The 13,629-nt window shown below is 35.3% G+C and overlaps 1 protein-coding gene across 1 annotated transcript; it reads right to left on the bottom strand.

The window, feature by feature from the left end:
• Positions 1-417: 417 nt before the first annotated feature.
• Positions 418-1,081, bottom strand: LOC131806263 (uncharacterized). The gene is made up of 3 exons (XM_059130226.1): positions 878-1,081; positions 639-806; positions 418-573 (listed from the first exon to the last, which is right to left on the bottom strand). The coding sequence occupies exons 1-3, from the start codon at positions 1,079-1,081 to the stop codon at positions 418-420; spliced, it is 528 nt and encodes a 175-aa protein (XP_058986209.1).
• Positions 1,082-13,629: the final 12,548 nt, after the last annotated feature.

Here is a 13,629-nt window from a genome sequence, read left to right as displayed (position 1 = left end):
TGCAGGTCCACGTTTTATAACCCCCATGGTACCTCCCTATATTCGGTATTTTGATGATTTTAGCTACATTATAAACAGATTTTTTTTTTCAAGTTTCGCATTTGAATATTGTAATAGCTTGTGACAAAAGTTGCCTATGTAGGTCCACGTCGACACTAGTATACGGCTACATTCGGTATTTTTTTTTGTTTTGAAAATTGCCAAATTTGTACCAAATGGTAGAGAGTATTCAAAGTTCGGCCCGGCTGAACTTACAGCTTTTTTACATGTAATTACTACTATTTATTGTAAAAATTGTATTATAATATCGATAATGTTATTATTCCAATATTTGCTTATATAAGTACGAACAAAAAAATATAATAAAATACGTTATATATTTTATTTACAATTATTGATATACAAAAATCACTTATGTCACAAATCTCTGCTAATATCAATATAAGCTTTAATTTCTCCTTTCAAATCATTATAGGCACTAACTTTCAAATCGAAACGATATTCACCACGGGGCAATGGTAAATTTTTAAATTTGCTTTCATCTAGAAACACATCCTTCACAATTAAGTCGTGCTGAAAGAAATGCAATAGAACTATTTAATTTTGCTGCAACTCCATACTCACAAATAAGTACTTACATTGTAAGGACAAGTATGATTTATATTTGACTCATTTACAATAATACGATGGTATAGCTGAACAAAAGGATACTTCTTGGGATTTTTGAAAAACTTACACATATCTACACTGAAATTGTAAAGAAAGGGTCTGTAGCCATTCAGTTTCTTAAAGAGACTCAAATTGATCTGAAAGTTAGAGAAATGGAAAGTTAAAATAACTTTTTAGAATCAAATCAAATAATTATTAGTTTTGTTACCGAAATATTATTAACGGGTAGTTGCCACATCTTGGCATAAATACTTAGGCCAATAACACCTCGGGTAATTACTCTCAGACTGCATACTTCATATGAAACAAAGTCGGGATGAATGGTTTCACATTTTAGGTTTGTAAATCGTACTGCGGAGCTGTTTAGTTGGATGTAAAATGCCAAAAGCAAAAGTATCCAAAGGTAGTTCATGGTTGCAACTGATCCATGAGCTTGTTGTGAAGTTTATTATACAGCCTTTCTATCAATTAAAAATAAATCATATGCATTTGAGAAATTCTTGAAAATACAAATTAAATTTAGGAAATTTCGCATCACGAATTATGTTTAATAATAGTCGTCATTGGGTCTGGTAATTTATATTCAATATTTTCGCTATTAAAAGTCGATTTAACCGTATTTTCAATCAATATTGTTATAACGTCATTATAACTTATTGACAAAGATCTTTCGAATCATTGCAATTATTAGTAATCACATTATTTGACAATCATCGCGGTGTAGAGTTCGATGGCTGCAATAGTTAATGAAGGATTCTCACCTTTTACCTAATTTACTATTTGGTGAAAGTCGATGGACCTTGGAAATGTGAATATAGAATTACTACCAAGTGCAGACATATGAAGACATTACATATAGTGAGTCAATAGACAATGAGGGGCCATTTGAAGACATTAGTTCCAGAGATTATTTTTGAAAATGTTCTACAATTTACAGGAATTTCATAACTAGCTAAATTGTTCAGAAAAGTTCTTTCAATTTATACGTAATGTATTTTATAGAAATTAACAAGTTAAAAAGCAGTAAGTTCGTCCGGACCGAACTTCGAATACCCTCCACCATTTGGAACGAAATTGGAAATTTTCAAAAAATAAAATCCGTTAAAAATTCTGTTAAAATCTTAAAAATAGCGAATATAGCCGTTATATTGGGGTCAATACGACATGGACCTACATAGGCATTGTTTGTCTTAAGGCGTTACCATATTCAAATTTGAAACATGAAATAAACGGTGAATAATGTAGCTAAAATCATCAAAATACAGTATGTAGGGAAGTACCGTTATAGCGTAGCTATTCGAAGACCTGGACCTGCATAGACAATTTTCTGTCACAGGATGTGGTATCCATTACGAACTTCAAATACGACATCTCAAAAAATTTTGGTGAGTATTGTAGGTTAAATCGTCAAAACACCAAATACAGGGAGGTACTGATATATGGGACCTATACGAACACCTAGACCTGCATTCACAATTTCCTGTCACAGACTGTAGTTCCCATTACGAAGTCTAAATACGTAATTTGAAACTACTTCTTTAAATAATGACGGTAAAGTCATCAAAATACCGAATATTGGGAGGTACCGTTATATGGGGGCTATACGAGGACGTAGACCTGCGTTGAAAATTTTCTGTCTTAGGCTGTAGTATCCATTACGAATTTTAAATACCAAATTTGAAAGAATTCCGATGAATAATGTCGCTAAAATCATCAAAATACCGAATATCGGGAGGTATCGTTATATCAGAGCTATACGAAGACGTGGACCTGCACAGACAATTTTCTGTGTTAGGTTGTAGCATCCATTTCGAACTTCAAATACCAAATATGAAACAATTCCGGTGTATAATGTCGCTAAAATCATTAAAATAACGAATATCTTGAGGTATCGTTATATTGGGCCTATACGAAGACCTGGACCTGCACAGGCAATTTTCTGTTTTAGGCTGTAGTATCCATTTCGAACTTCAAATAGCAAATTTGATAGAATTCCGATGAATATTGTCGCTAAAATCATCAAAATTCCGAATATCGCAAGGTACCGTAAAATGAGGGCTGTACGAAGACGTGGACCTGCACAAACAACCTCCTGTCATAGGCTGTAGCATCCATTACGAACATCAAATACAAAATTTGAAACAATTCCGATGAATATTGTACCTAAAATCGACAAAATACCGAATATCGAGAGGTACCGTTATATGGGGCTATACCATGACGTGGACCTGCACAGACAATTTTCTGTCTTAGGCTGTAGTATTCATTTCGAACTTCAGATACTAAATTTGAAATAATTCCGATGAATATTGTTGCTAAAATCGTCGAAATACCGAATATCGGGAGGTACCGTTATATGGGCGCTATACGAAGACCTGCACAGACAATCTCCTGTCATATGCTGTAGTATCCATTACGAACTTCAAATACCAAATTTGAAACAATTTCGGTAAATAATGTCGCTAAAATCATCAAAATACCGAATATCGGTGGGTAAAGTTATATGGAGGCTATACGAAGACGTGGACCTTTATAGCCCAATTTCAATACTAAAATTCCTGCAGACATAATACACATTTGAGTAAATTTTTATCAACATACTTCATTTTGTTCGGAAGCTAGAGAGGACGGACATTATTATATCAAGGTGTTACTAACGGAATGACAAACTTGATATACCCTCCATACTATGGTGAAGGGTATATAAAGATAAAAGAAAATATACATAAAAATTAATTGTTACATTCGCTATTTTCTTCTTAACCTCTGCTTTTTGTCCGACTTTTCTGTTTTAAACTGATTTTCTCTCATCGCTGAAAAGAAGAAATATTTAAAAGTTCAAAAAATCCTTTATAAATTATTTACCTATTATGGCCGCAACTCTAAGCCTTCCTGCTGAAATTTTCCAAAACAGCTGCGAGAATTTCTTAATTTTTCCTGCAAAGTCAGGACAACTTTCGTTTATCAGCCGACAACAATAACCCGATCGCCAATGAGAACCAATAATTCGATCGTCCATCAGCCGCTACGGATAAACAAATTGTCAAATGTGATTCATTCGCTGTCCAAACGTGGATTATTTTAGCAGGCATGGAAAAGGTTATTCTGAAGCCCATATATAAGCGTTGTTCACCGCCAGGGTAATGCAGCAAATATAGGCCAAATCACTTTTATCGGCCTTTGGTAAAGTCTCAGAGTATTTCATTTTATAGAGGATTCATTAAGTGCCAGGAGATAAAAGGGTGTTGAAGGACAATCAGTTAGTGTTCAGAGCAGGTCTATCACTGTCCATGCCCAAATTGCGTTCTCATCCTATGTGGTGTCAGGAACTATTGCAATTGGACTTCGTACGGTATGACATAAAGGATTATTGTTTAACATTCAACAGTTGGGTTTCGATAAGCAAACTTTAAGAGGCGTAGGTAGTTTTCCAACTTATAGACTCCACCTGGTTAGGGAGGGCGAGATACTATCCAGTCGCTGACCTGTACTGGCAGGAGAACTTCAGAGCTCCCTTGAAGAACCCATGTTGTACAAAATCTTTATTTGTGACATGTTTGAAGGGCTGGAATTTTAATATGTCAATGAATTACTTCTGTCGCTTACAGCCATGCCTGAATTATATTCTAAAAGCCTTACATCAGCATTTTATCTTGGTGGCTATCAAGCTGAATGGTAACAAAAATAAATTTGGCACTACCAACGGAATTCAGCATAGAAGCAATTACAGCAAATTTGGTGAAAATATGTTCTGATATAGCTATAGCTCCCATATATATATATTTCTTTCGATGTGGTTTTTAAGTCCCTCAAATTCGTAATATTCCCACCGCCTCCTGAATGATATTTGGTACCAGATACCAGATACAGCTCAGAAATACCTCTTTCAAATTTTATTGAGATCGAATCAGATTTGTATATAGCTCCCATATATACCTTTATCCGATATCAGGTTTCTTGTGGACCAAATGGCTAATATCAGCCTAAATGAACTGAATTTTGGCAATAACGACTGAATTCATCCTACAAACCAGTACTTCAAATTTGGTGTAAATCTGTTCAGATATAGCTATAGCTCCCATATATATGTTTTATCCGATTTGGGGTTCAATGTCCCTCACAAGCGTAATATGCATTCCACAACAATGATCTTTGGTACCAGATATCACATACAGCTCTGAAATAAGTGTAAATTTTGTCAAGATCGGTACAGATTTGGATATAGCTCTCATATATATATCCCCAACCGATTTCGGATTAATTGTGTAATCAAATCAGTCCAAAAGTCCTGAATATTGGTACATCCAACCGAAATCTGTCTAGAAGCAAGTGCATCGAATGCGGAGAAAATCGGTTCAGATATAGCTATAGGTCCCATATATATGTTTCATCCGATTTGGTGTTTAAGTCCCTCACATCGGTTCAGATTTCGATATTGCTCCCATATATACCCTTAATACGATTTCAGGTTTATTGTACAAATAATGACTAATATCAGACCAAATGGAGTGAATTTCGGAAAGTACGTTTCTATTTTCTTGGAACTCGGATCCGTTATATATTTTTTATAGAATCCTTCTCGAAGTAATATCATGCATTCTATAGCAATGACATTTTTAGTGAAAATCGATTCAGAATATATTAGTTCCCTCTAAAACCAATCTATAACTGCTCTAAAGTCAAATGTTGATAGGAGGTATGATCTACCTCAAATAAATCAAAAGGGTATCATATAGTTGGCCCGACCGACTTTTCCTTACTGTTTTTTTTTTTTTTTTTTAATTTAAATACTCATTTAAATGATTGTTTTCCATCATGCTGATAACATTAGTAAATCTTGTTAGTAATTGCGGGGGTTTCGCTTCAGTATTAGCTACCCGAAGTTTTATGGCATTGGAAATATTTCTTTTTCTCTTGAATTCTAAATATACTCTTTTCGTCTCTCATTTAAAATTAGTTCCACATCCAATCCTTCCCAGAGAGTATCGATGTTGTGTGTTGAGATTATTACAGTGATGGGTATAACATAACGCTAACAGAATTGAGAGCATTTTCTTAACAGCTCAGTTGGAACGTATGTTATCAAGGACATGAGAAAAATAATTGTAAGAGAATTAACAGCAATTAAAGAGGCCGAGAAAATGTTCCACAAATAAACATAAACACTTCTCTTCAAAAAAGTCTTTTGTGTTACAACAATTAATGTAAGTATAGTACAAAAGCTTTCACCCACATTGTGATGCTGTCTGTTAAGGGAAAATGAAAAACAATTTTATCGCTTTTTGTAATGCAAGGGTGCTGTAATGGTCTGAGAACTTTATACAAAACGGAATGGTAAGATAAATATAGAGTCATTTGAATACAAACGTCAGATACACTTATTTCGCAGGAGTGACGATGAATTTCACTTCGTCAAAAACACCTGCTGGTATCGGGAACTTATGAGCACAGTCAGAGCAATAGCATGTAATCAATAGAATATTTTTACAGTTCGTTATGTTTGGTCGACGACTTTAACTTCTGTAGTGGCATAAAGGTTCAGTGAGACGTGACATACAACATCACCGTAGCCATATCCATAACTTCAACCGCACATACATTAATTGTTATCGATTAGTGGTGCTTTAATCTTAAACAACTGTTATTTACATATTTAGCAAAAATATTCAAATAAATATAAGTAAGATAAGTGCGGCAGAAAAATGTCAAATAAATAAACAACAGTCAGTTGTTTTGTTATGGCTACGGCTATGGCTATGGCGTTGTGGTGTGTCACAAATAATCAATTACATTATACACCATCAGATTGGTTACGGTTATGTCACGTCTAATTGAAACTTTATACAAGGCTAAACAAAAAACGTGGACCTTAACAATGGACATTTTTCCGTCATTTCAAATGATATTCATTACAAATTCCAAAAATGAAGTTTGAAATACTTCCGTTGAAAAATGTGGGGTAATACATCAAGAGGCCAAAAGATGGAAGGTACCATCACATTGAGTCTACAAAACAAAATGAAAATTAAAAAATATTTTCAATTCATCCGTTTTGGTGCAAAAGATGAAAACTTACAAACTAAACCAGTAAGGAAAAGTCAAAAGTACGGCGGGGCCGACTATATGATACGCTACACCAATATGGAGCTATATTCAGTAGATCTCCCGTAACAAAACGAGTTTATTTGAAGTATATCACCCCACCAATCAACATTTGGCTTTAGAGCAGTTATAGTATGGTATCGATTTTCACTAAATTTTACTAAATTGCTATAGAGTGCACTTCGAGAAGAATAATATTAAAAAATATATATCGGAGCCGAGTTCCACAAACTGTTAACCTACGGCCATGTCGTCGTAGCCATTATTTGCGCATTAAACCTGAAATCAGATTAAGGTACCAAATATTATTCTTGTGGAGTGGAGGGACTTCAACGCCCAATCGGATAAAACATATATATGGGAGCTATAGCTATATCTAAACAGTTTTTCACCAAATTTGATGTACTTGCTTCTAGACTGAATTCGGTCGGATGTGCCAATATTCAAGTTATTTGCACTGATATTGACCTTTAGTGCACAATTAATCCGAAATCGGTTGAAGCTATATCCAAATTTGAACCAATCTTGATGCAATTTGGCAGAGGTATTTCTGGCCTATATCTGATATCTGGTACCAAAGAACTTTTTATTTTATTACGAATGTGAGGGACTTAAACACCAAATCGAATGAAACCTATATATGGCATATATAGCTTTATCTGAACCGATTTCCCCAAATCGTATGAAAAATATATATGGGAGCTATAGGTCTAAACCAATTTGGGAGCTATATCCAAATTTGAACCGATCTTGATACAATTTGGCAGAGGTATTTCTGGGCTATATCTGGTACCAAAGATCATTGTTGTCGCATGAGGGCCTTAAATACCAAATCGAATGAAACATATATATGGGAGCTATAGGTTTAAGCCGAATTCGGTCGGATGTACCCAAATTTAGGATCTTTGGACTGATATTGGCCATTTGGTGCACAAATAACCTAATATCGGATAACGATATATACGGGAGCTATATCCAAATCTAAACTGAACTTGATAAAATTTGGCAAAGGTATTTCTGGGCTGTATCTGATATCTGGTATCAAAGAACATTTTTGTCGAATGCATATTACGAATGTGAGGGACTTGAACACCAAATCGGATGAAACATATATATGACATACATAGCTTTATCTGAACCGATTTTCCCCAAATCGTATGGAAAATATATATGGGAGCTGAACCGATTTGCTGCTGGGACGGGCCTACATGTATAAATCGACTCAGAAAGTGATTCTATGAAGATCCTCCAAAGTAACTATAGGTCTATCTCGCTTCCTTTTCCATGTTACAAACGAATGCACAAAGACATAATACCCTTACCACTATGTGGTGTAGGGTATAAAAATGTTTTCAAAGCATACATTTTGGTAAAAAAGACTTACAAACTAACAAGTAAAAAAGCTGTAAGATCGGCCGGGCGAACTTTGAATACCCTCCACTATTTGGAACGAATTTGGCGATTTTCCAAAAAATAAAATTCGTTAAAAATTCTGTTAAAAGGATTCGTATAGATCCGTATAGGCCGAATAGTCAAACTTGGTCAGAAGCACAATATTGAAATGCGAATCATGAAAATAATCGCCGAATAATCCAGCTAAAATTATAAAAATACCGAATATAAGGAGGTACCATTATATGGGGGCTATACCAAAACATGGACCTACATGACCCATTTTTAATACCAAAAGTCCTGCAGACATAATATAAATTTGAGCAAAGTTTTATCGACCTACTTCATTTCGTTCGGAAGCTAGAGTGGTTCCACAAAGGGACAGGCGGATAGACGGAGGGACATCGTTAAATCGACATATAATTGTATGCTGATCAAGGATATATATACTTTGTGGGGTCTAAAATTTATATTTCGAGGTGTTACAAATTGGAATGACAAACTTAATATACCCTCCATACTATGTATGGCGGAGGGTTTAAAAAATGGTTATTCGCATTTTCACTAAAATATATTGCAAACATATTTCCACATCTAGCAAAGGTGCCATGTCACATTTTCCAACAGTGTATGTATTACGCAGTATATATTCAGCTACCCACTACCATCGGCCACGAGGCAAGACGGAAATGTCGTTTGCGGTTGACCTGTGAATAATTACCGTTGAGGAAATCTGCCGCATGGTGTCATGAAAAGTGAAATGTTTAAACAAATTACAATTAACGAGTCCGTTTAAATAAAATCCACTGACCAAAAAGGGAAAGGAAATTAATTTAAAGCGCAAAGGAAACGATACACAAACCATACAAATAGTATGTAAACATTTTGGTTTTGCAGGTGGGTTTGTTCTCTTTGAGTGTCCAGAAATGTTGTTAAATGAAATGATATGAAAAAAGATTTCTACAAAAGGGGTATTATTATTTGCATAAAAACCTTTTGTAAAATACAAATTTGGGGATCTCAAGTGGTATAATACTTAAGGGCGGATTGAACAAAAATTTATTATACCCTCAAAATTTGGAATAAGAATAACTCGAATAAAATGAAATTTAATAAGACTCCGACTGTATTCCAATTTTACACATCCCAATATTAATATACCCCACACCACATAGTAGTAAGGGTATTATGCCTTTGTGCATTTGCTTGCATCATGGAGAAGGAAGCGAGAAAGACCCATAGTTACTTTTGAAGATCTTCAAAGAATCCCTTTATGAGTTGATTTATGCAAGTCAGTCCGTCTGTCCATGTATTTTTGTGAGCAAAATGCAGTTCGCATTTATTATCCGAATGACATTTAATTTTCCAAACAGTATTTCTCTGGCCCAAGGACAAACCCTGTTAAAATTGGTGAGAATCGGCATTCGACAACTATGATATTTGGTACCAGATATCTTATAGAGCTCGGAAATAGTTTTGAGAAATTGTATCGAGATCTGCTATTATTTGGATATTGCTCCCATATGTATCCTTAATCCGTTTTCAGGTTTATTGTGCAAATAATGGCTAATATCAGCTCAAAAGGAGTGATTTTCGGGACGTACGTTTCCATTTGGTGGATCTCGGCTCCGATATATACTTTTTATACCCTCCAAAATACATAGTGTGAAGGGTATATTAAGTTCGTCATTCCATTTGTAACTCATTTTAGACCCAACAAAGTATATATATTCTTGATCAGCGTAAAATTCAAATACGATATAGCCCTGTCCGTCCATCTGTTCTAATCACGCTAGAGTCTAAACGAATTAAGATAGGAAGCCAATATTTTGCACAGATCTCTCTTTTGTCTGCAGGAAGGTCAAGTTCGGCCCACGATATCGTATAGCCCCCATATAACGGTACCCCCCGATATTCGGTATTTTGATGCTTTAAGCCACATTTTTCAATTGAATTGTCTGAAAACCCACACAAGGAGTCCCTTATGAGTATTTCACCCCCTGAAAAAGAATTGTCAATATAGGTCCACGATATCGTATATCCCTAATATAACGGTACCCTCCGATATTCGCTATTTTGATGATTTCAGCCACATTTTCCAATGGTATTGTCTGAAAATCCAAGCAAGGAGTTCTTCGTTAGCACTTTAACCCCTGAAAGGGATTTGTCTATATAGGTCCACAATATGGTTTTTCCCCATGTATCGGTACCGCCGATATTCGGGATTTTGCTGATTCTAGCCACATTTCACAATGGAATTAGTCCACACAAGGAGTCCCATGTGAGTACTTTACCCCCAGACAAAGATCTGTCTATATATGTCCACAGTATCGTATATTCCCGCATATATCGCACCTTCCGATATTAGGTATTTTAAAGATTTTAACAGAATTTTCAATGAATTTTATTTTTTTTGAAAATTTTCTAATTCGTTCAAAATGGTGGAGGGTATTCAAAGTTCGTCCCGGCCGAACTTACTGCTTTTTTACTTGTTTAATATTATCCTTCTCGATTTGATATCACGAACTATTTAGCGCTTTTATTTGGCATTACAGATAAAAATGTCTAAGTCAAATTTAGTGAAAATCTATTCAGAATTGGGTATGCCTCCCACAATTGCTTCATCCCTCTCCAACGGGCCAATATTTTGAATAGCCATGAAACCCATAAAACGTGATATGAGCCTCCGATTTCTGTCAACCTCAGCATATCTCAAAATTCCTATGAACCCAAGATGGGATCATTTGCAAAGGGTCAAAATTTTGAAAGCCATGAAGCTCGGAAATGCGAAATAACCATCCTATTGATTTCAAATTCGGAATAAATAAGTGTTTTTATAACCACAAGTTCTGGTGTGAAGATGGTACATATTGGCCTACTGCTTCTGGTATCTCCCCCAATATTTCTATATTTTCACTACACAAGAAGATGGAATATATCTGCTCACTCCTTCTGGTATCACGGGAATTTCTATGGACAATTTTGTACTTCTAGGATTGTCATCTATTAAATCTTCTAAAATACCAAATTTGATGTGACTAGGATTATCAGAATGCCGAATATCGGTTCTGCCACCGGGCTAGAATTCATTATGAACTAAAAATACCAATTGTTATCAAAATATCGAATATCGACAGGTACCGTTAAATGGGGGCTATACCAAAAGGTGGACCAACACATACAATGTTTCGCCACACGAACTACAACCCATTACGAAGTACAAATGACAATATCTGGACAAATTACTTAAAAATGTGCAAAAATCATCAAAATACCGAATAGCGGGAGGTACCGTTATATGGGCATATACAAAAACGTGGACCTATAGATAATCTTTCGCCACCGGAGTTAGAACCCATTATTACCCACAAATTCTATTTGTTAGACGAATCCGTGAAAAATATGACAAAAAAACATCAAAATACCGAATATCGGGAGGTACCGTTATGGGCCTGTACATACAATGAGCCAATGAAACGTGGGCCTGTACAAAACGTGGACCGATATATCTCATTTTCAATACCAACCATGCAACAAACATGTGGGCTGTATCGTGATTTCAACAGACAGACGGACATCGTTAAATCGACTTAGAATTTTTTGCTGATTATGAATTTATATACTTTATGGGGTTTAAATGACAAAGTAAATATACCCTGCTTTCCAAGGTGGAAGGTATAAAAATTGAAATTTTAAATGAGAATCATGGTTGAGGTGTAAGGAGGTAGTTTTGGGAGTTGTACTCAGATACCACTTCGGAGAAACGGATGGAGCTGGAATTAAATGATTTATGGATATATCTGTGTACCCGCTTCCCCTTACAATTGTGGAATTTGTCTGTCTTTACATAGATTTCAATAGCGTTGTAGGTATATCCATATTTGTCTACGACTGGTGTTTGTATCCATCTACCAAAATTGCTTTGTTTAAAATATCTAAATAAAAACAACTAAACTGAATACCCTCCACCATTTGGAACAAATTTAGAATTTTTCAAAAACGAAAAAAAACATCAGCTAAAAATGCTGTTAAAATCTTAAAAATACCGAATGTAGCCGTTATATTGGGGTCTATACGAAGACGCGGACCTGCCGGACCAGTACAATATTCAAATACGAAACTTGAAAAAAATCCGGTGAATAATGAAGATAAAAGGGGTCTATACGAAGGCTTGGACCTGCATAGACAATTTTTTAGTTCCCATTACGAACTCTAAATACGAAATTTGAAACAAAATACCGACAATTGGGATGTACCGTTATATGGAGGCTATACGAAGACGTAATTTTTTGTCTAGAATATACGATAGTACCCATTACGAATACTAGGTACGAAATTTGAAAGAATTCCAGCGAATAATGTCCCTAAAATCGTCAAAATATCGAATATCGGGGGGTACCGTCGTATGTGGGCTATTCCATATCGTGGACCTATATAGACATTTCTCTTCCAGGGAGTAAAGAGCTTGAAAAGAACTTTTAGTATGGATTTTCAGACAATTTCATTGAAAAATGTGATTAAAATCATCAAAATACGGAATATCGAGGAGTACCGTTATATGGGGGCTATATGGTATCGTGAACCGATATAGCCCCTCTTCGAACTGGACCTGCCGGCAGACAAAAGATAGTTCTGTGCACAATTTTTAGCTTCCAATCTTAATTCGTTAGGACTGAAGCGTGATTACAAGAGACGGACAGACGGACGGACGAGCAGGGCTTAATCGTCTTAGAATTTTACTCTGATCAAGAATATATATATACGTTCTTGGGTCTGAAATTATTCGGAATTCGGAACGGAATGACGAACTTAATATACCCTCCATTCCATGTATGGTGGAGGGCATAAAAAAAGATTTTATGCATTTATCTGAAATTTATAGGTTTTATACACTCCACCCTTCGATGGAGGGAATATTAACTTTGTCATTTCGTTTGTAACTCCTCGAAATGTTTATAATAGACCCTACAATTATCAAGATATTTCGTATGTAGGTTCAAGTTTTCGTTTATCCCCATACAACGGTTTTCATTTAAGTGGTAGTTTTCGGATTTTTTTTTTTTGGAAATTGTTCAAGTTCCGTCCAAATGGTGGAGGGTATTAAAAGTTCGGCTCGGCAGAACATAGATGCCTTTTTACTTGTTTTCCTATAGCTCTTTAAAAATAATTCTATACATATATAAGTATGTGAATAGTGACCGGCTGAGGGTATATGTCCCACAATAAACCGACCTATATTTTCGAAATTGTTTTTGGTCCATGGCTGATTTTGGGGATATATCCTGTCGCCAAGAGCTTTTCTTATGCTTTGATTAAATTTTGCTTTTCACCAAAACTTTTTTAAAGCAGCGATTGCTTGTCAACTCTATGATAATTTAATGATATAAGGAGGTCTGTATGTACGTATGTGTATTTTTTGGAGTTTCTTTTTACATTTACAATTGGGAAATTTTCCTCTCCTTACTT

Source organism: Musca domestica, unplaced genomic scaffold (assembly GCF_030504385.1).
Source record: "Musca domestica strain aabys unplaced genomic scaffold, Musca_domestica.polishedcontigs.V.1.1 7, whole genome shotgun sequence".
Taxonomy (NCBI): Eukaryota; Metazoa; Arthropoda; class Insecta; order Diptera; family Muscidae; genus Musca; species Musca domestica.
Note: the sequence above shows the minus strand (reverse complement) of the source record. Positions and strands in the feature narration are given on the sequence as shown.